The 20,364-nt window shown below is 47.3% G+C and overlaps 1 protein-coding gene across 1 annotated transcript in view; it reads left to right on the forward strand.

Annotated features, from left to right (window-relative positions):
• The window catches only part of DCAF17 (DDB1 and CUL4 associated factor 17), a 52,821-nt gene extending 44,052 nt beyond the window's left edge, over nucleotides 1-8,769 (forward strand). The window contains exons 10-15 of the mRNA XM_069733130.1: nucleotides 79-221; nucleotides 1,785-1,894; nucleotides 2,209-2,296; nucleotides 5,777-5,857; nucleotides 5,980-6,135; nucleotides 8,146-8,769. Coding sequence (XP_069589231.1) covers nucleotides 79-221; nucleotides 1,785-1,894; nucleotides 2,209-2,296; nucleotides 5,777-5,857; nucleotides 5,980-6,135; nucleotides 8,146-8,259 — 692 coding nt within the window. The 3' untranslated portion in view covers nucleotides 8,260-8,769. The remainder of the gene's footprint in view (nucleotides 1-78; nucleotides 222-1,784; nucleotides 1,895-2,208; nucleotides 2,297-5,776; nucleotides 5,858-5,979; nucleotides 6,136-8,145) is intronic.
• The last annotated feature ends 11,595 nt before the right edge of the window (nucleotides 8,770-20,364 follow it).

Here is a 20,364-nt window from a genome sequence, read left to right on the forward strand (position 1 = left end):
TAACTTTCTAAATATTATAAGTGTAATTACGATTGTACATGTCACAATAACCCTTCTGGTGCCATTTTGACTTTTTAGAAAGACCTCCAGTTCTATTTGAAGTGCATTGTCTTCAAAATATTTTCCAAGTTGGTGGCTTTCCCTGGCATTATATCTATACACCCCATAAGAAAAAAGATAAAGGAACGCATCACATCTGCTCTATGGACGACCACAGCCTGGTAAATGACCCACATGTGTTTATACTCCAATGTCAGTAAGGCCTCATTCAGATGTCCGTGCTGCACATATGGGCGAAATCGGGGCAGAACACGTACCCATTATAATCCATACTGCTCTTCACATGTCCCTGTCTTTCTCATGGAGACATGTCCATGCGCCGTCTGTTTGGAACATTGAAAACTATAGGAGAAGCTTTGTAATTCCTTTTTTTTTTTTTTTTTCTTTTACATATCCATCAGTAAAAAAACCCTGATGGTAAGAACGGACACACTGATGACACTGCTACCATTCTTTCATGTAAATGTTTAAACACAGAAGTGTGAATGATGCCTTAAGGTGCAGTACTGCTGCGTTTAGGCTGTGTGCACACGTTGCTGTTTTTCCCTGATAAAAACGCTATAAAACCGCAAAAAAAAACTGCATACAATAAGCATCCCATCATTTAGAATGAATTCCGCATGTTTTGTGCACATGATGCGTTTTTTTCCAGGAAAAAAAACGCATCACGCTAAAATCCGCAGCATGTTCATTAATTTTGCGTTTGTTTTTTTTCTTTGTGGATTTCCCACTACAAAATGCATTGGGAAATGTCCGGGGGGAAAAACGCGGCAAAACCGCATGCAGATTTCTTGCAGAAAATGTCCGGTTTTTCTCAGGAATTTTCTGTGAGAAATCCTGAACGTGTGCACATAGCCTTACAGGAAGGGCACACCACATTTTTGATCCAAGTGCCGTTCTTGGGGAAAAAAAAAACAGACAGCGCTCGGACCGGTGTTATGGGAATGTTCACATGACCTTTTTTTTTTTTTTTTTTTTATATATATCGTCTTGGATCAAATCTGTTAGGTTAGGGGCTATAATTGGAGAGTCACCGCAGACACTAGTGACTCTCCAATTATAGCCCCTAACGGGACTCGTGCACCCCTCCAGGGATTTGTGCCCTCCGCTCGGTTTCTACTATTAGAAGTAAGGTTTGAGAAAGACCCTGTGGGTCGAAACGTTACCTTGAAACACTGCGGTGATACCTTTACTTTGGTGTTTGTTCACAATAATAAAGAAAACCACGTTTTTTTGTTCAAACAAAAATTCTGAAAACCTCTTTTTTGAGTGCGACTGTTGTTGTACAGGACTATATTCTGGAGTATCCCTCCATGTTCAGTCTGCACCACTATTAGCGAGAGTGCACGTCTTGTTCTTCACTTTAATAAAATGGTGATGCGTCTTCTAGTCTGCTTTTACGGTAGCTTACTGGCGGCGGAGGCAGGAGTGGGGCGATGCTGCGGGCCCCAGGCTGGGGGGGGAGGGGTTGTTCGCCGGTGGAAGGCTGCGGCGGGACCCAGGCTTTCAGAAAATGTAGAGTCCCCGCACTTCCCATCTTTTTTACTGTAGTGAACTTCGGGAAGATGGCCGCTGGAGGTGGCACATGTGCAGACTGAGAACTTGGGAGATGTATATCATATGGCCATAGAAAGGCGAACGCTAACAATTTGCTGCTTTATGTTTTGCATTATTAGCAATCACATCTTGTGTTTTTTTGTTTTTTTTTAATGCCATTATTTCAGGCGAAGAACGGAATACGTGATATGAAATTCAGCTCTATAGAACCAGACTCGATTTTCTTTCATCCCGATTGCTCTGAGCGAATCATCCATGTTGGACCCGATAACATCAGGTGAGTAGAACTTAAAAAAAAAAAAACGATTTATGCAATTGCAAACCATTTGTGACGACATTTTCTCAACTTCACATTGTGATCCGTGAACAAGGGCTTGAAATTGTCTGGTCACTGAGCGAGTGTGTCATTCCTTCTAGATGCCGCATAGACTTTTGCACTTTAATTTCTTTATTCTGATTATTGGTTTGTAATTTTTATCATATGGCATTTTTCAGAACTCTCAGGGCACACGCATTAAGAATAATTCTTTCATGTACAGTGCAATGTCATTTTACAAACTATTTTTTATGTAGTGGTTTTTTTTTCTGCAGTGTTTTAAGGATAAAGGAAATTAAAGATAGTACATGTAAATATGAGATCACCGAGGATTTCGCCATTCTTGCAGACAAAGAGCCTAAGGTAAGTAGAAAATTGTATGCATATACATTATCTTGCAGATGCATAATTACAAATTACCACTTAAGGTCTCATTCAGACTTTCATTTTTCACGTACGCGTCCTATCTGTGATTCTTACTGATGGAGCACATACCCACTTTATCAACAACACCAACAGAATAACTTATTTATACATATATAGTATGTGAATATTCATTGAACAAGCCTACCAAGTAATGTGAAGAAACGCCCAAAAATAGTAAATACATTTTTTTTTTTTATTGCAACATGAAAATAAAACTGTTTGAGACAGACGGGATAAAAGACATATAGAGAGGTTACAGTCCTATATAGGGAAATCACAGTAAAACGTATGGGAAGTGGGTATAACAAACAAATGGTATTATCCCGGCATCATATGACCAGATTAGTATTATGGGTGAAGTCCATGTATAAGTGTATATGCAATAGTAGGTCTAAGTGGATTGATAAATAGCTAATCATATACAGATATCACCATAAAAATATCAATATAAGCATATACATCTATAAAAAGCGAGAGTATGTTACCGGATATGAACACCCAGGAACTCCCAACGCACGTTTCGCTAGGTGGCCTTCTCTAGGAGTACCTTCCCTGGTAACACACGCACTCTTTATAAAGGTCAGCAGCATGGAGGAACTTAAAGGCATTGGCCACTACTAGGACAACCTCTTCTTGATCAAAATGTTTGGCCCCCCATAAAAAGATAAAGATAAATACTCACCTTGTGGGCTGACTCCTTTCCCACGGTGATGGTACTCACTGTCCCGGGCCTCTCGTTTGGTTGTTGTGACATGTGACACCAGTGCCCAATCAGCACTGGCGTTACTGGCCCCGCCTTCGGACAAATTGAACAGGAAGAGGCTTCTCTCTCACTTCCTCTTCATGCTAAATTCGACAGGAGGCGGGAACAGTGATGCCAGTGCTGATTGGGCGCCGGTGTCACGAATCACAACAGCATGGGAACATCGGGGAGAGTGAGTGCCGACACCTGCGTGAACGGCATCGGCACAGGAGGCGACTATAAGCTTTATTATATTATGGTCGCCAAGCGAGGGGTATGAGAAGTCATGGTCGTAGTGACCCTCGTGCTTGTCATTGCAATCTGCTATGAGCATTTCCACTACACATACAGAATCGTAATGGCAGGTCAATTTCCGCTTTTAGTGAACATGGTAAAAAAAAGCCTGGGTTAATTGCTTAGCCCCATATACAGTACAGACCAAAAGTTTGGGGACACCTTTTCATTGAAAGATTTTTCTGTATTTTCATGACTATGAAAATTGTACATTCACACTGAAGGCATCAAAACTGTGAATTAACACATGTGGAATTATATACTTAACAAAAAAAGTGTGAAACAACTGAAATTATGTCTTATATTCTAGGTTCTTCAAAGTAGCCACTCTTTGCTTTGATGACTGCTTTGCACACTCTCGGCATTCTCTTGATGAGCTTCAAGAGGTAGTCACCGGGAATGGTTTTCAATTCACAGGTGTGCCCTGTCAGGTTTAATAAGTGGGATTTCTTGCCTTATACAGTAAATGGGGTTGGGACCATCAGTTGTGTTGTGCAGAAGTCTGGTGGATACACAGCTGATAGTCCTACTGAATAGACTGTTAAAATTTGTATTATGGCAAGAAAAAAGCAGCTAAGTAAAGAAAAATGAGTGGCCATCATTACTTTAAGAAATAAAGGTCAGTCAGTCCGAAAAATTGGGAAAACTTTGAAAGTATCCCCAAGTGCAGTGGCAAAAACCATCAAGCGCTACAAAGAAACTGGCTCACATGAGGACCACCCCAGGAAAGGAAGACCAAGAGTCACCTCTGCTTCTGAGGATAAGTTTATCCGAGTCACCAGCCTCAGAAATCGCAGGTTAACAGCCGCTCAGATTAGAGACCAGGTCAATGTCACACAGAGTTCTAGCAGCAGACACATCTCTACAACATCTGTTAAGAGGAGACTTTGTGCAGCAGGCCTTCATGGTAAAATAGCTGCCAGGAAACCACTGCTAAGGACAGGCAACAAGCAGAAGAGACTTGTTTGGGCTAAAGAACACAAGGAATGGACATTAGACCAGTGGAAATCTGTGCTTTGGTCTGATGAGTCCAAATTTGAGATCTTTGGTTCCAACCACCGTGTCTTTGTGCAATGCAGAATAGGTGAACGGATGTACTCTACATGCCTGGTTCCCACCGTGAAGCATGGAGGAGGAGGTGTGATGGTGTGGGGGTGCTTTGCTGGTGAAACTGTTGGGGATTTATTCAAAATTGAAGGCATACTGAACCAGCATGGCTACCACAGCATCTTGCAGCGGCATGCTATTCCATCCGGTTTGCTTTTAGTTGGACCATCATTTATTTTTCAACAGGACAATGACCCCAAACACACCTCCAGGCTGTGTAAGGGCTATTTGACCAAGAAGGAGAGTGATGGGGTGCTACGCCTGATGACCTGGCCTCCAGTTACCAGACCTGAACCCAATCGAGATGGTTTGGGGTGAGCTGGACCGCAGAGTGAAGGTAAAAGGGCCAACAAGTGCTAAGCATCTCTGGGAACTCCTTCAAGATTATTGGAAAACCATTCCCGGTGACTACCTCTTGAAGCTCATCAAGAGAATGCCAAGAGTGTGCAAAGCAGTCATCATAGCAAAAGGTGGCTACTTTGAAGAACCTAGAATATAAGACATATTTTCAGTTGTTTCACACTTTTTTGTTAAGTATATAATTCCACATGTGTTAATTCATAGTTTTGATGCCTTCAGTGTGAATTTACAATTTTCATAGTCATGAAAATACAGAAAAATCTTTAAATGAGGTGTGTCCAAACTTTTGGTCTGTACTGTATATACCACATGCCCCCTCTATTTACAGTATGAGCCCCCATATATGCATAGAAAGGGTGAAATAAGTAGATTTATAAAGGTGGTAATGACATGAAATTCATGTCATTATCATGGATTGTGTGGGTTATTACCGACATCTGGTGAGAATTTCATGTCTATAGCACCTTTAGAAATATATTTAGTTAGAAAATTGGTAACATGTACAATACTTAATCCCACCAGACGCGATATAGTGATGCCATGGCATTTGCTGTCTCAGTCGCACACCCTGATTGGTGGAAGAAGAAGCCACTGGCTCCATCCTTCACCATTGTATTCACCGCTATCAGCATCCTGTTGATGTGTGTAGCCGCGAAATAGGGATGTCAGGCTGGGGAGGACGGCCGCATGGTGCGACCTGTGGGCCACCGTTTCCATCCCTTAGGCAGTCTGTCAGAGGGTGAGATGTGGCACACTTGTAAATCTGATGCTTTGTGGTGACAGTTCTAACCACAGATAACCAGACTCTGTTACCCGTACTTCTACCATAACATGGTGTTCACACACTGTCTTAATAACTTTCATTGTTTTCCTGTGGTCGAAAAAATACCCTTTAATTGTTTTTATTTCTTGAGGTTGATAATCTGGTAACTTTCACTTCATCTGGAAGGATGGTAAAAAAGCGTTATAAGAAGCTAGATGACGATCATGAAGAGGTAAGTGGTGAAACATCTATAGTTCATTCTCCCTAATGGCAAAATGTTTAATGATTTACAATCAAAATGTAGATTGTCGTCTATCTGCACAGATCTTGTGTAAATGCCCCTGTGCTCTTCAGGTGTTCTCTGACGTGATATATGAAGATGATCTGGATCTGCTGACGGTGGTGGCTGTGACAAATAGAAATGAAGACGGCGTAGCGCATCTAAATCTGCATTGTAACGAGACAGGGAGGCTCCTGAAGAAGATCAAGTTGGCGGATTTTTGGGATATGGTAGGCACTACATACATCAGATTTATGTCACTGCTTAGTCAGATGACTACAAATCATAGATGGACCTTCTGTCACCCAAAGCTCTGTAACTACATACCCCGGTCAATGCAGAATGATGCCTCTACTGCCACCCAGGACCCAACCACATGCCCTGCCATGATGAGGAATCCAATAGTCCTAAACTCCATGATGAAATCCCAGGGTGCTGGAGGGTTGTGAAGGCCCCGTTACTTCTTTATTGGTTCTCCTGTGATTTTGGGCTTCATAGATCGTGATTTTGTTTACTGTATACTGCAATACTGAAGTACCAGGTTCAAGTCTCCTATAGGGGGAAAAAATCTCCTATAGGAAAAAAAAAATATTATATTACATCATCCCTTTTCCCCATTCCAAAAACAGTCATTACAGAGATGGGGGGGGGGGGGGGGAGGAGGAAGGGAATAAGCGCATGTGGTACGGTCTGTAAAATTCCTTAATGGGGTTGTCCACTACTACTTAAAATGTTTCGCCCAGTAGCATAAAGCTTATACTCTCCTCCTGTACCAGCGCTATTCTCACGGTGTTGGCACTCGCAGTTCCGGGGCTCTCGTGTAGTTATGACGCCTGACTCCGGCGCCCAATCAGCGCTGTCATCACTGTCTCCACCTTCGAGCAAATCGAACATGAAGATGAAGTCCGGGCTGCAGCTGACCTCAGACTTCCTCTTCCTGCTCAATTCGACAGGGGGCGGGGACAGTGACTCCATCACGGTGGCGTCACATGTCACAACAACAGCAAGGGAGCCCCGGAGAGAACTAGTGCCGACACCGCGGGAATGGCGCCAGCATGGAAGGGAAGTATTAGCTTTATTATTTTATGGTGACCAAGAGAGGGGTATGAGAAGAAGTTGTCCAAATGGTGGACAATTCCTTTAACCCGTAGAGTAAACACTTAAAAAAAAAAACACAAAAAAAAACAAAATCAAAACAAGAGAATTGCCTTGATTATTAACAATGGAGAAAAAAAAAATCATACTGATCTGGAGAATCGGGTCATTTTTACTGTAACATGAAGACCATAAAAAATTAAACTCCAAAAACGGGACATTGCTTTAGTATTTATCACTAGGGTTGAGCGACCTTGACCTTTTTAGTCGAGCCGTGTTGCTGTGCACAAGCGACAAGATGACGATAGGCGTCCACGCCCCTAAGACCTATGTCATCACTCTGCCCACGCTCCTTCATTGGCTGAAAAAATGGCGCCAAGCGCATCATACGAAACGCGACTTTGGCGCCAAAGTCGCGTACCGCATGGCCGACCCCACACAGGGGTCGGGTTTCATGAAACCCGACTTTGCCAAAAGTCGGCGACTTTTGAAAATGACCGACCCGTTTCGCTCAACCCTATTTATCACCATTTCTCCTCACCTTTTTTTTGTGGTAAAATGAAATGTCATTCAAAACTACAACTCGTCCTGCAAAAAAATGAAACAAAAGAAACCCTCATACGGATGTCAATGCAGGAATAAAAAAAAAACAACTAAATAGCCGGGTCTGTAAAGATTTGTCCAGGCTTATCATAAGTCTGTAGTCACTCTGTTCACTTGAATTGAGCGAAGCAGCACACGTCTAGTCGGAATGTGGCGGAATATATACATATCACACACTGTTGGTCCCACGACTGCTCGGCCTCGCCATCTGCACCAAAGAATGCTCACATGTCCACTGTTCTTAAAGGTTAGTGAGCTACAATACTAGACTCAGCCTTTAAACAAGGGTGGCACTGTTTCTCAGCAAAAAAATATATATTTTATGCAACTATTCCGACCAGAATGAGTGGAATGCTGATACTGAGATCATTCATGCCTCTTGGGCCAGACGCTGAGACCATTACAGTAACTAATATTTGTAATGTGTTCATATATAATAATGGAAATTAATTGCTTCCGTGCATTAGTTTACTAATACATAATCGGAAGCCTAATCTGCAGTCGTTTTCTAATTTATTTTTTTTTGTTTTTTTTTTTTCCAGACCGACAGTCATTCCTTGGTGTTAGATCTGGACACTGTGATCCATATAGAAGAGAGACCAAACCGTAACTTCTCCTGTCAGGTGTATAAAATGCACTGCAGCTCCGAGGACTGACGGTGCCTGCAAATCTCTTATGGACAATGAGAAAATGATCATTCTGCAGAATCTCTATTTGCCTTGAAACCTTGTTTTAAAGGGGATACTGTAAATATGTATTTCTGCAGCAAGACTACTTATTTCATATTGCGCTACATACTGTATATTTTTTATTATCCCCCAACAATTGCCTTCAGACTTGTCATCTCAGACCATTTGTAATTTGCAGGGCCAGTAACTTGCTAATATGTTCTATACTTGGAGCATTACAGTCTGGAGTACCATTTATCTAGGCAGTTTATATACATTTCCTACATTACTGGGGACTTTTGTACTTCTTCTCCCCTAGGTGCTTTTCTCAGGTGGACTGCTTTTTTTATAGAGGATTTTTTTCCGGCTCACTCTTTTTTTTTTTTTTTTTTCTTTTTTTTTTTTGTTTATAATGTTTGTTTAATTTACATGTTATTGTTTTTTTGTGTTTTTGTTTAAACTTGTATTGAATAAAAGTGCCTTTTCTATTTTTGATTTTATCTTGTCCTGCACTTTTTTCTTGTTCCGTGTGAGTTGTGAGGTTCAACCTCCATGAGTGAGACTTCCAGCACATCCTATAAACGCTAGATCGGATTGTGATCTATATATTTACATCTATCCTGTTCCTTACCATTTTAAACAATTTTTGCAGGAGAATTATCATCCTGGAGTGAATACCATTTCCATGAAGTGGGGTGAACGATTACCATTCTAGTCTATGGATGACCAGTGTTACTTTTGGGCTTTGGGCATATCCTTTTTTTTCATGTGTTGTGAGCTTTTCCCAGCTTATTTCCCTAACTCAATAATGGGCCCCCTGCTTCGTGTCACGGGTCTTCCTCCATCAGCCTGGCTGAGCTGTTCCTCCTCGCCTACAGGCAGCCGATTTCTGTAACTCCTACCTTCTAACCTATGCTTCCACCCTGCATTAGCCAGTCTGTGCTGTCATCCAGCTAGAGGACCATTCACACTGGACGATTATCGTGCACAAGTGTTTCTAGGAACGCCCGTTTTGCGATAATCTTGCAGTGTAAACAGGGTGCCGATCACCCAATGAATGGACAAAATGCTACACAAACGATCATCGTTCTCAGCAGCACATTGTGCTGTATAAACGGAACAGTGTCCTGCAAATATTTTTGCTCAATTCTCCAAAGGTCGCATTATTACAGCACTACAGTGAGTATGATTTATGTAGGGGGACAAAATTGTGCTTTATTATTATTATTATTATTATTATGTGAGACACGAAGAAAACCAATATTAGTATGTGGGACACACAAGCTGGCTCCATTACATTGCGAGGCATTATCACTGTAGCATGCCACATTTTAAGTTTATTTTGGGGGAGCACTATCTGCCTTGATTTGCTTTAAGGGGCAGTATTGATTTGGGTGGAGATGGGAGGTAAATATTGGTATTATTCCATTGTCTGGAATACTGTGTTTTAGGGTAATGTGAAAAACTGACATGTGCCTGATCTTTCAGACTCTAACTAAAAGCAAAGCAGGGGTGCAAAACTTTTTATTTATTTATTTTTTAGTTTGAGGGACACAGTATCATTTTCTATTTTAAGAGGCCTCAGAAAAACTTAAGTTGCTTTGTGTTGTATTAATAGGATACCCAAGTGTCCTCAAGTGGTGGCTAAATAATTAAATCCTCCTATATAATCATCTATATATATATGAGGCATCGTGATTACTTGCTAATCCCGCCCCCCTGCACAGTAGCTCCGCCTCCCACCACATAGTCCCGCTTATCACCACACAATCCCGCCTCCCACCACATCACCACACATAGTCCCACCCCCCACCCCATTACCACACACAATCCCGCCCCCCACCACATTACCACAGATAATCCCGCCACCCCCACCATATTACCACATAATCCCGCCACCCCCACCATATTACCACAAAATCCCCCCCACCCCATTACTACACTTAATCCCGCCCCCCCCACCCCATTACCACACATAATCCGGCCCCCCCACCCCATTACCACACATAATCCCACCCCCCCACCCCATTACCACAGATAATCCCACCCCCCACCACATTACCACACATTCTCGCCTTCATACACATTACCACAGATAATCCCGCTCCCACCACATCACCACACATAATCTCGCCCCCCACATCACACTTGCTAATCCCGCCCCCTGCACAGTAGCTCCGCCCCCACCACATCACCACGCATAATCACGCCCCCCACCCCATCATCACACATAATCCTGCCCCCCTACACCACATAATCCTGCCCCCCACCCCATCACCACAGATAATCTCGCCCCCCCACCCCATTACCACAGATAATCCCGCCCCCACCACATTACCACACAATCCCGCCCCCCCACCACATCACCACACATAATCCCGCCCCCACATCACACTTGCTAATCCCGCCCCTGCACAGTAGCTCCGCCCCATCACATCACCACACATAATCCCGCCCATCACACAATTCCACCCCCCCATCACCACACATTCCCGCCCCACCACCCCATTACCACACATAATCCCACCCCCCCACCACATCACACTCGCTGATCCCACCCCTGCAAAGTAGCTCCGCCCCCACCATCACCACACATGATCCTGCCCCTACCACATCACCACACATAGTCCCACCCCCACATCACACTCGCTAATCCCACCCCCTGCACAGTAGCTCCGCCCACCACATCACCACACATAATCCCGCCCCCCCATCACCACACATAATTCCGCCCCCCCATCACCACACACAATTCTGCCCCCCATCACCACACAATCCCGCCTCCAACACATCACCACACATAATCCCACCCCCCCACCCCATTACCACAGATAATCCCACCCCCCACCACATTACCACACATTCTCGCCTTCATACACATTACCACAGATAATCCCGCTCCCACCACATCACCACACATAATCTCGCCCCCCACATCACACTTGCTAATCCCGCCCCCTGCACAGTAGCTCCGCCCCCACCATCACCACACATGATCCTGCCCCTACCACATCACCACACATAGTCCCACCCCCACATCACACTCGCTAATCCCACCCCCTGCACAGTAGCTCCGCCCACCACATCACCACACATAATCCCGCCCCCCCATCACCACACATAATTCCGCCCCCCCATCACCACACACAATTCTGCCCCCCATCACCACACAATCCCGCCTCCAACACATCACCACACATAATTCCACCCCCCCACCCCATTACCACACAATCCCGCCCCATCACATCACCACGCATAATCTCACCATCACATGACCACAGATAATCCCGCCCCCCCACCACATTACCACACATAATCCCGCCCCCCACCATATTACCCCACACAATCCCGCCCCCCACCAGATCCTGCCCCCCCACCATATTACCACAGATAATCCCGCCCTACCACATCACAAAATCCCGCCCCCCCACCACATTACCACACATAATCCCGCCCCCCACCACATTACCACACATAATCCCGCCCCCCCACCACATCATCACATAATCCCGCCCCCCACCACATTACCACACATAATCCCGCCCCCCACCACCACATTACCACACATAATCCCGATCCCCGTCACCACATTACCACACATAATCCCGCCCCCCACCACATTACCACACATAATCCCGCCCCCCACCACCACATTACCACACATAATCCCGATCCCCGTCACCACATTACCACACATAATCCCGCCCCCCACCACATTACCACACATAATCCCGCCCCCCACCACCACATTACCACACATAATCCCGATCCCCGTCACCACATTACCACACATAATCCTGTCCCCACACATTAAATTGTACCTGGTAGAAGTCAAGGAAAGACTTTTGAAAATGACTATACATTTAATTGTGTTTACAGAGAAATTTTAACTTAATTTATGTTTCTTTATCGCCTCTCATTGGGGGACACAGGAACCATGGGTGTATGCTGCTGCCACTAGGAGGCTGACACTATGCAAATAAAAAGTTAGCTCCTCCTCTGCAGTGTACACCCCACCGACTGGCATTATACTCTTCAGTTTAGCTTAGTGTCAGTAGGAGGTGGACACGGGTCTTTCATTAGACCCTTATCTACCTCAATGTGCGTCGTTTCTTTTCAGGTTTTTCTGGAGGGATACAGGGTGAACAGTCACACCTGTAGTCCCACAAGGTGGACTATGAGTACGGCGTGTACTGCCACCCCGTATCCTCGTAGATCCCACAGCAGGACCAAGAGCCTAGCACACAAGCGTGCTTAGAAGTCCGGTCCTGGCTCCGTCCCCCACCCACTCGCCCACCAGAGCCTGTCGGTTGGAGGAGACGAGGACGTCCATCAGCTCCCTGGACGTCTGATATCTTCCCCGGATTGAGGTTAGTAAGGACGGCGTGGGATGTTTTAGGTGAGTATTCCTAGCCCCGGGGTCCCTTGGTTTTCCCTTTTTCTTGGCATTTCCAGGCCATCTTTTTCCCTGGCCTGCTGTCCTAAAGGGGTCCTGGGAATCGCAGATTGCCGCTTTCGCAGCACTTTCCGGGGTTCTTTCCAGCGCGGCTGGCTTTAAAGCTGATATTTTCCTGCGACCGCATGGGGCTTCGCCGCGTCCCGCTCCGGTGGTCGCCACCTTCCTAATTTAGGGCTCCGGCGGCAGCGCTTCTCCCTGCTATGCGGCGACTTTGCTGGCTGCCACGCCACTCTGCACCTCCCAGCCGAGCAGCGCCGTCACCGCGGCTTTAACCCGGCGGTTGTCGGCTCCGGCGGCAGTGCTTTTCCCCCTTGCTGAGGCGACTAAGCAGGTCGCCGCGCCGTTCACTAGAGGCCTCATCCTCCTGCCGGGCAGCGCCGTCGCCGCGGCTTTACCCCGGCGGTCGTCGGCTCCTAATCTAGGCCCCGGCTTCCCCTGGGCCTACCTCCAGCGGCAGCGCTTCCCCCTTGCAGAGGCGACTTCGCTGCTGCGCCGCTCTCCAGAGGCCGCATCCTCCAGCCGGGCAGCGCCGGCGCCGCGGCCCCCCCCCCCCTCAGGCGGTCGCCGAGCTTTAATCTAGGTCCCGGCTTCTCCCGGGGCCTACTTCCGGCGGCTCCTCTCCGCCCACTTCCCCACTACTCGGCGGGCTTTTCTCCCGCCCGGCCATCAGCCCTCGGTGTTGCTCCGCCCACCGGCGCCATCTTACTACACCCAGTGGACAAGTGCCTTAGCCCACGCACGCCTCTCTGTGCGCTGCAGTGGACTACTACGGGTATCAGATCCCTTCGGCTGCACCACTGCAGGATCCGCATTATATTCTAAGAGGATTTCTTCCCTGGGGGACCATCTTCAAGCTGTGTCCTGCGTCTGGAACTGCTTCGTCTGCGTGAGTAGCTGCACTGCAGACTGACACTCCCCTCTGCCTCCCCTGTCCCCTAACCTTCTGGCTTTTCTTCAGGGTCTTTTCTTTAAAAAAAAAAATAAAAAAAAATGGCTACCTCTAAGGGAGGCCACTCTCGTCCTCTGTCAGGCCTGCAGCAATTCGATTGTTCCCACCGCCCAGGATCCCCCGGCCGCTCCACTCGAGAGTGATACCCCCACCCCAGGCTGGGTTTCCTCTCTGTCACAATCGGTGGCAGATCTAACACGGGTGTCGCTAACTCTTGTGTCCGTGCTGGACCGATTACCCCTGCAGGCCCCCGCAGTAGCCAGCGGTCGCAGGAACCTCCGTCGGAGCCTTCCATTATAGGCCGCAAAAGGTCCAGACAGGAACGCCGGTCTGAGTCCTCTTTTCGCTCCATCTCACCACACGGTCCTTCTCTGCGGTTGACTTTCCCCCGGTCCTCCTCCCCTGAGTCAGGCGAGGCGTTCTCTGATGCGCCTTCGGAGGATGTTTCGGAGCTGGATTCGAACCAAATCGCTACCAGGAGGGATATGGTTCAGAATCTCATTGGAGCGATAAATCTAACCTGTGGCATCACGGAGTCCTCTACGGAACCCGCAGATCAGGCGGTTTCGTTTAGACGGGCTAAACCACCTTCAAAATTTTTTGCTCCTCACCCGGAATTCGAGGAGATTATGACCAGAGAAAGAGAGAACCTGACCAGACGCTTTGAGAGGAAAGCGACTTGGCGTTTTATATCAATTTTCTCCGCAGCTCATCGCTAATTGGACGGCTTCTCCGTCGGTGGATTCTCCGGTTTCCAGACTATTCGCCAACACGGTCCTCCCACTGTCCGGATGTGCATCTCTGAAGGATTCTAACGATAGTCATAGAATCCTTCGCAAAGTCAGCCTTTGAAGTGGCCTCAGCCAGTCTTTGCCCAGTCTTTGCTTCCACTGGGGTTTCAAAATCCATATCCAAATGGGCCAATCAGCTCCGTCAGGGCATTCTGGACGGGGTTCCTTCCGGACAGCTGGCGGAACTTGCCAACCAGATTTCTCATGCGGGGAATATCTGGTCTCAGCCTCCCTGGACGCCGCGTCTTGTGCGGCTCAGGCGTCCAGCAACGCGATTGCCATCCGCCGGTCCGTTTGGCTTAAGGCCTGGCAGGCGGACTTGTCCTCTAAAAAGTCCCTTACCAGCCTGCCTTTTTCAGGGGTCTCGTCCTTTTGGTTCTAAGCTGGACCAATTCATTAAGGACGCTACTGGGGGCACAAGCTCCCTTCTTTCCCAGACCAAGCTTCGTCGCCCCCCTCCTAGACGTCAATTTTGGTCTTTTCGGCCTTTTTGTTGCTTCACGGCATCAATCTCCTTCTCCCAGCAGCAACAGAGGCCACAGGCACGTCAAGAGAAGAAGGCGGTATCCTTTAGGCCCACTCCTTCCTGGCGTCCTCGCCACTCCCAGGGTAGGTCCTCCAGGACTGGAAGAACCACCTCGGCCAGACTCTCGGCCAGTCGACAACCCACCTCCCCGACTGGGCGGCCGTCTCCTCTTCTTCAGGGACGTCTGGATCTCCTCAGTAGAGGACGCATGGGTCAGGGATGTTGTATCCTCGGGATACAAACTAGAGTTCGTTTCACGGCCCCGGGATCGTTTTTTTCGAATCCCGACCTCCAAGAGATCCCGCTCCTAGTTCCGGGTTTCTTCGCAGCCATCACTTCTCTCCTCAAATTGCTGAGCAGGAGAGTTCATCTGAAACACTTCAGGATGGAATCCCTTCGTTCAGTAATTGCTTCCATGGAGGCTCAGGAATTTCTGTGTTCCATAGATTTTCAGGAACGCCTACCTCCACGTTCCGATATTCCCGGGACATCACCGATCCCTGTGCTTTGCAGTGCTTCAGGAACATTTTCAGTTCGTCGCCCTGCCATTCGGTCTTGCAACCGCCCCAAGAGTTTTCACGAAGATCATGGCTGCGCTGATGGCCATCTTGAGGGTCAGAAGCCTGGTTCTGTTTCCATACCTCGACGACCTCCTCATCAAGGCTCCCTGCTTTTCTCAGGCCCACGAAAGCCTGTCCATCGTTCTCGACACCCTAGTCCGTTTCGGGTGGCGGGTCAACCGGAAGAAGTCCTGCCTTATTCCTTCTCGGCGCATCATCTTTCTGGGCATGCGCTTCGACACTCGTCAGACGAAGATCTTCCCGAAGACTAGATCCATCCATCGTCGGGACATACGCGTACTCCAGGGCCCTCGGTATCCCTCCTTCCGGTCGGCCATGAAGGTTTTGGGGAAGATGCTAGCAACATTGGAAGCGATCCCATTCGCCCAATTTCACTCGCGACCTCTTCAGCAAGCCATCCTGTCTCAGTGGAACAGGTCCATCTTCTCCCTGGACCGCCCGATCCGACTCTCTCCCCAGGCCAAACAGTCTCTCAACTGGTGGCTCACGTCACCTCTCGTCTCCCAGGGCCGGTCCTTCCTTCCAGTTCCCTGGCAGGTGGTGATGACGGACGCCAGCCTGCTCGACTGGGGTGCGGTGTTTCGCCACCTGACTGTACAGAGCCGCTGGTCGACGCAGGAGGCAACCTTGTCGATCAATGTCCTCGTGATCCGGGCCATTTTGTGTCCCTTCGTCTCTGGGAAAGGATTTTCAGGGGTCTTCCAATCCGAATCCAGACGGACAATGCCACGGCGGTGGCATATGTCAACCATCAAGGGGGGACTCGGAGCTCCTTGGCCGAGGTATCCAAGATCCTCCATTGGGCAGAGGCAACGGTTACAGTGATATCCGCGGTGCATATCCCCAGCGTGGGCAGTTGGGCCGCTGACTTCCTCAAACGCGAGGGCCTCGCGGCAGGGGAATGGTCCTTGCATCTGGAGGCCTTCCATCAGTTTTGTCTTCGATGGGGGACTCCGGATGTGGATCTCACGGCGTCTCGAATGAACAGGAAGGTTCCACAGTTCATCTCCAGGTCTCGCGATCCTCTCGCAGTGGGTGTCGATGCTCTGGCCATTCCTTGGTCACAGTTCGTGCTGCCCTACCTGTTCCCACCCCTTCCATTACTTCCCAAACTGTTAAAGAAGATCAAAGCGGAAGGGGTGCCGGTCATTCCAATCGGTGGCTGTTGAGACCGCAGTTATAAGAGCGTCCGGCCTTTCGGACCGGGTTATTCACACAATGATTCAGGCTCGGAAGCCTTCGTCTTCCAGGATCTACTATCGTACCTGGAAGGCATCTATGTCCTTTTCCCTGCCTTCCATTTTGGACTTCCTTCAGGCAGGACTGGATTCGGGCCTGGCTCTTAGTTCCCTGAAGGGCCAGGTCTCTGCGCTTTCCATCCTTTTTCAGAAGACTTTAGCTTCCCGACCACAGGTTAAGACCTCTCTTCAGGAGGGGCCCACACTGTTCCTCCGTACAGGGCCCCTGTGGATTCATGGGATTTAAACCTGGTACTGGACGTTCTGAGAGTTTCCCCCTTTGAGCCCCTCAGGGAGATTCCCCTGTCAGTCCTATCTTGGAAGGTGGCCCTTCTTGTGGCCATCACTTCTATCCGCCGCGTTTCCGAGTTGGCGGCCCTGTCTTGCCGTTCTTGGTCATCCACCAGGACAAGGTGCTCTTCAGGCCTCCGCCTTCCTTTCTTCCCAAGGTGGTTTCCACCTCAACGAGGTCATCGTTCTTCCTTCCTTTTGTCCAGCTCCGACTCATCCTTTGGAGCGATCGTTGAACAAGCTGGACCTCGTCAAGGCAGTGAGGATCTACCTGGATAGAACGTCCGCTTTCCGGGAGACTGATTCTCCTTTTGTCATTCCTGATGGCCCGCGCAGAGACCAACAGGCTTCTTAGGCGACTATTGCTCGCTGGATCAGAACGGCAATTCTGGAGGCTTACCGGGTCAAGAACAGAGTGCCCCCTCCTGGGATCAAGGCTCACTCTACTCGGGCAGTCGGCGCCTCCTGGGCGGTGCACCACATGGCTTCCGCCCTACAGCTTTGCAAAGCGGCAACTTGGTCTTCCATCCACACGTTCGCCAAATTTTACAAGGTCCATATCTACGCTTTGGCGGATGCCAGCCTAGGCAGAAGGATCTGGCAGGCGGCAGTGGTGAGTCCTCGGACCTGATGGAAGTCTGTTTTTCCCGCCCTAGGGACTGCTTTGGGATGTCCCATGGTTCCTGTGTCCCCCAATGAGAGGCGATAAAGAAAACAGGATTTTTGGTTGCTTACCGTAAAATCTGTTTCTTGGAGCCTCCATTGGGGGACACAGCACCCTCCCAATGTTTCTCAGTTCTCTATTTTATGTTCTATGACTGTTCTCACGTTTACAGTTCTCAAGTTTGTGGTTATGGTTTTCAACCTTGTTATTTATCTCCTACTGCTTTCTCACTAACTGAAGAGTATAATGCCAGTCGGTGGGGTGTACACTGCAGAGGAGGAGCTAACTTTTTATTTGCATAGTGTCAGCCTCCTAGTGGCAGCAGCATACACCCATGGTTCCTGTGTCCCCCAATGGAGGCTCCAAGAAACAGATTTTACGGTAAGCAACCAAAAATCCTGTTTTTGTTATGAAATTTGTTAGATGCTAGAATGAAAAAAAAAATGCACATCTTACTGAATCCAGTTTGTTTGAGTTTACACTGTGAATAAAATGTATTAGTATTATTCAGATTGTTAATGAGTATTGTTATTAACTTCATTTTAAGTTAGTTTACCACCTGCATGAGCGCTATTAAATGTTGTCATTATTTACTTTAGTTTAATCACCAGCAACGTTAATTAGATAGCAATGAGAGTGCCGAGCGTTGGCTGGAAACAGCTAGTGTTTAATATTGCTCAAACACAAAGAAACACACCTGGTCAAGAAGGGGTCAAACAGACCAATAAATGAAAGCCAATTGGTGGTCCTTTAGCAGCCACGGTCACTATGTAGTACTTACCTGCTTTGTCTTGCAGGTCGGGCACATACATCTTCCCTTGTGTAGTTGTAAGTCCATATAATCGCTAAGTTCCACCCCATTGTTCCTTATAGTCAGCACCTTTTCAGAACCGTGGTGAGGCACAAAAAGAAAAGTCATTGTGCCCAAGATGATAAAGAACATCCTTCCTCTACAGCAGCAGGTGAGCGCCTGCAATGGATGGAAACTACAGAAGCTCCTGTCACACAGAACAGTGATGTGACTGATGGGAGCCTCTCTGTATCCAATAAGTGCTTTGCGTTCGTACCAGGGAGAACCCTGATTGGTTAATTCAGGCCCGTCACACATTCTCTGCCCCTGAGGAGCCTATAATAACCAATGAAAGCTTTCCTTTGCAAAGAAGGAAAGCGCTGATTAGTTACTGAGCAGCAAAGTAGCTGCGGAACCCCCAGTGATTTTCTCACACACAGCCGATAGTACAGGTTTGGGACCAGTTGTTTCTGGTCAGCACTGGGACCAGACTTGGAGTAGGGCCAAAAAAGCATTGCTGTGGTTGGGAGATTATTTTTTTTTTTAGTAAGTTTTCAGTATTTTGCACCATTTTTTGCCATATTTCGATTTACACTTTATGTGTTCACTTGCACGAGACAAAAAAACGAATTAAAAAAATAATGTAGAAGCTGAATCTCGGCTTTCCTTTTATGCTATAAATTTTTTAATTAATTAAGCTACTGAGGAAGAGAATACATTTTAGACAAGAAAAGAGATAATGGCACTGTTGAAGGGATCTATTACACTGCGTTTAGGCACCCGTTCATTGGTTTTGTTTGGGCTTACATCCGAATCCCCCACAAAGCGGGATTCGGGTGTATGCGCCGAGGGGGCCATAGACTATAATGGTGCCGATAAAGCGAAGGTGTGCGTCATATTCGAGCATGTACGTCTACTGGAGGCTGACACACAGCTGCAGTCTACTCCATCTGAGTGTGCGCCTCCAGTAGGCATACACACTTTAAAATAATGCACGGCAGAGCACACGTCGGCTTTGTCGGCAACACTACAGTCTATGGCGCAAACGCCCAAGTCTTGTTTTGTGGGGGACTCAGACATAAGCCCGACGGGACCGATTGAACGGGTGCAAAACGCAATGTGAAAGGGAAGAGTCAGACGGCCGTATAACTCGGACAGGGATGATAATCGCAATCCAACGATTTTTTTTTTTTTTCATACATTGGATTATAGGCATCATCTTCTTACTGAGTGCCAAATTTTTTTGATTCTAAAGGGAGTGGATCATACTTGTGCACCACTAAACAGTAGTGCCATGGTTATTTTTACATTGTTTCTTGCCTAAATTGTGACATATTATTTCTACTATAACATATATATGTTGCAAAATCAGATATTTATTCTTTTATGACTAAACTCAGTCTCGTGCTGTCAGCTTCACTTGGAATTTGTGGTAAATGCATTTATTGTGGAAATTGGCCGAGTCCTCTGTGTGTTCAATATGCACGCAGTGAGCTGGACTTCCTGCCCGGTCTCCGTGCCAGGTCTGCCAGCCTCTACTCTGCCTGTATTCTTTGCATGATTTTCAACTAGCACTAGTGCAACTTCGAAAGAGGACTATAATATACAATATCACCTACCGACATCAATACATTTCCAATTCTGGAGCATCTTTTCTTAGAACGCTTCCTCTGTTATTCCTCCTGAAAATGCATAAATAAACTCAAAACTGGATGTTGCCGTGTGTTGTCTCGAACTGGGTTAGATTCAAAATATTAAAATACATATTATATTATCACTCAACATTTATGACAGCGACGTTGGT

Source organism: Ranitomeya imitator, chromosome 7 (genome assembly GCF_032444005.1).
Source record: "Ranitomeya imitator isolate aRanImi1 chromosome 7, aRanImi1.pri, whole genome shotgun sequence".
Classification (NCBI taxonomy): domain Eukaryota; kingdom Metazoa; phylum Chordata; class Amphibia; order Anura; family Dendrobatidae; genus Ranitomeya; species Ranitomeya imitator.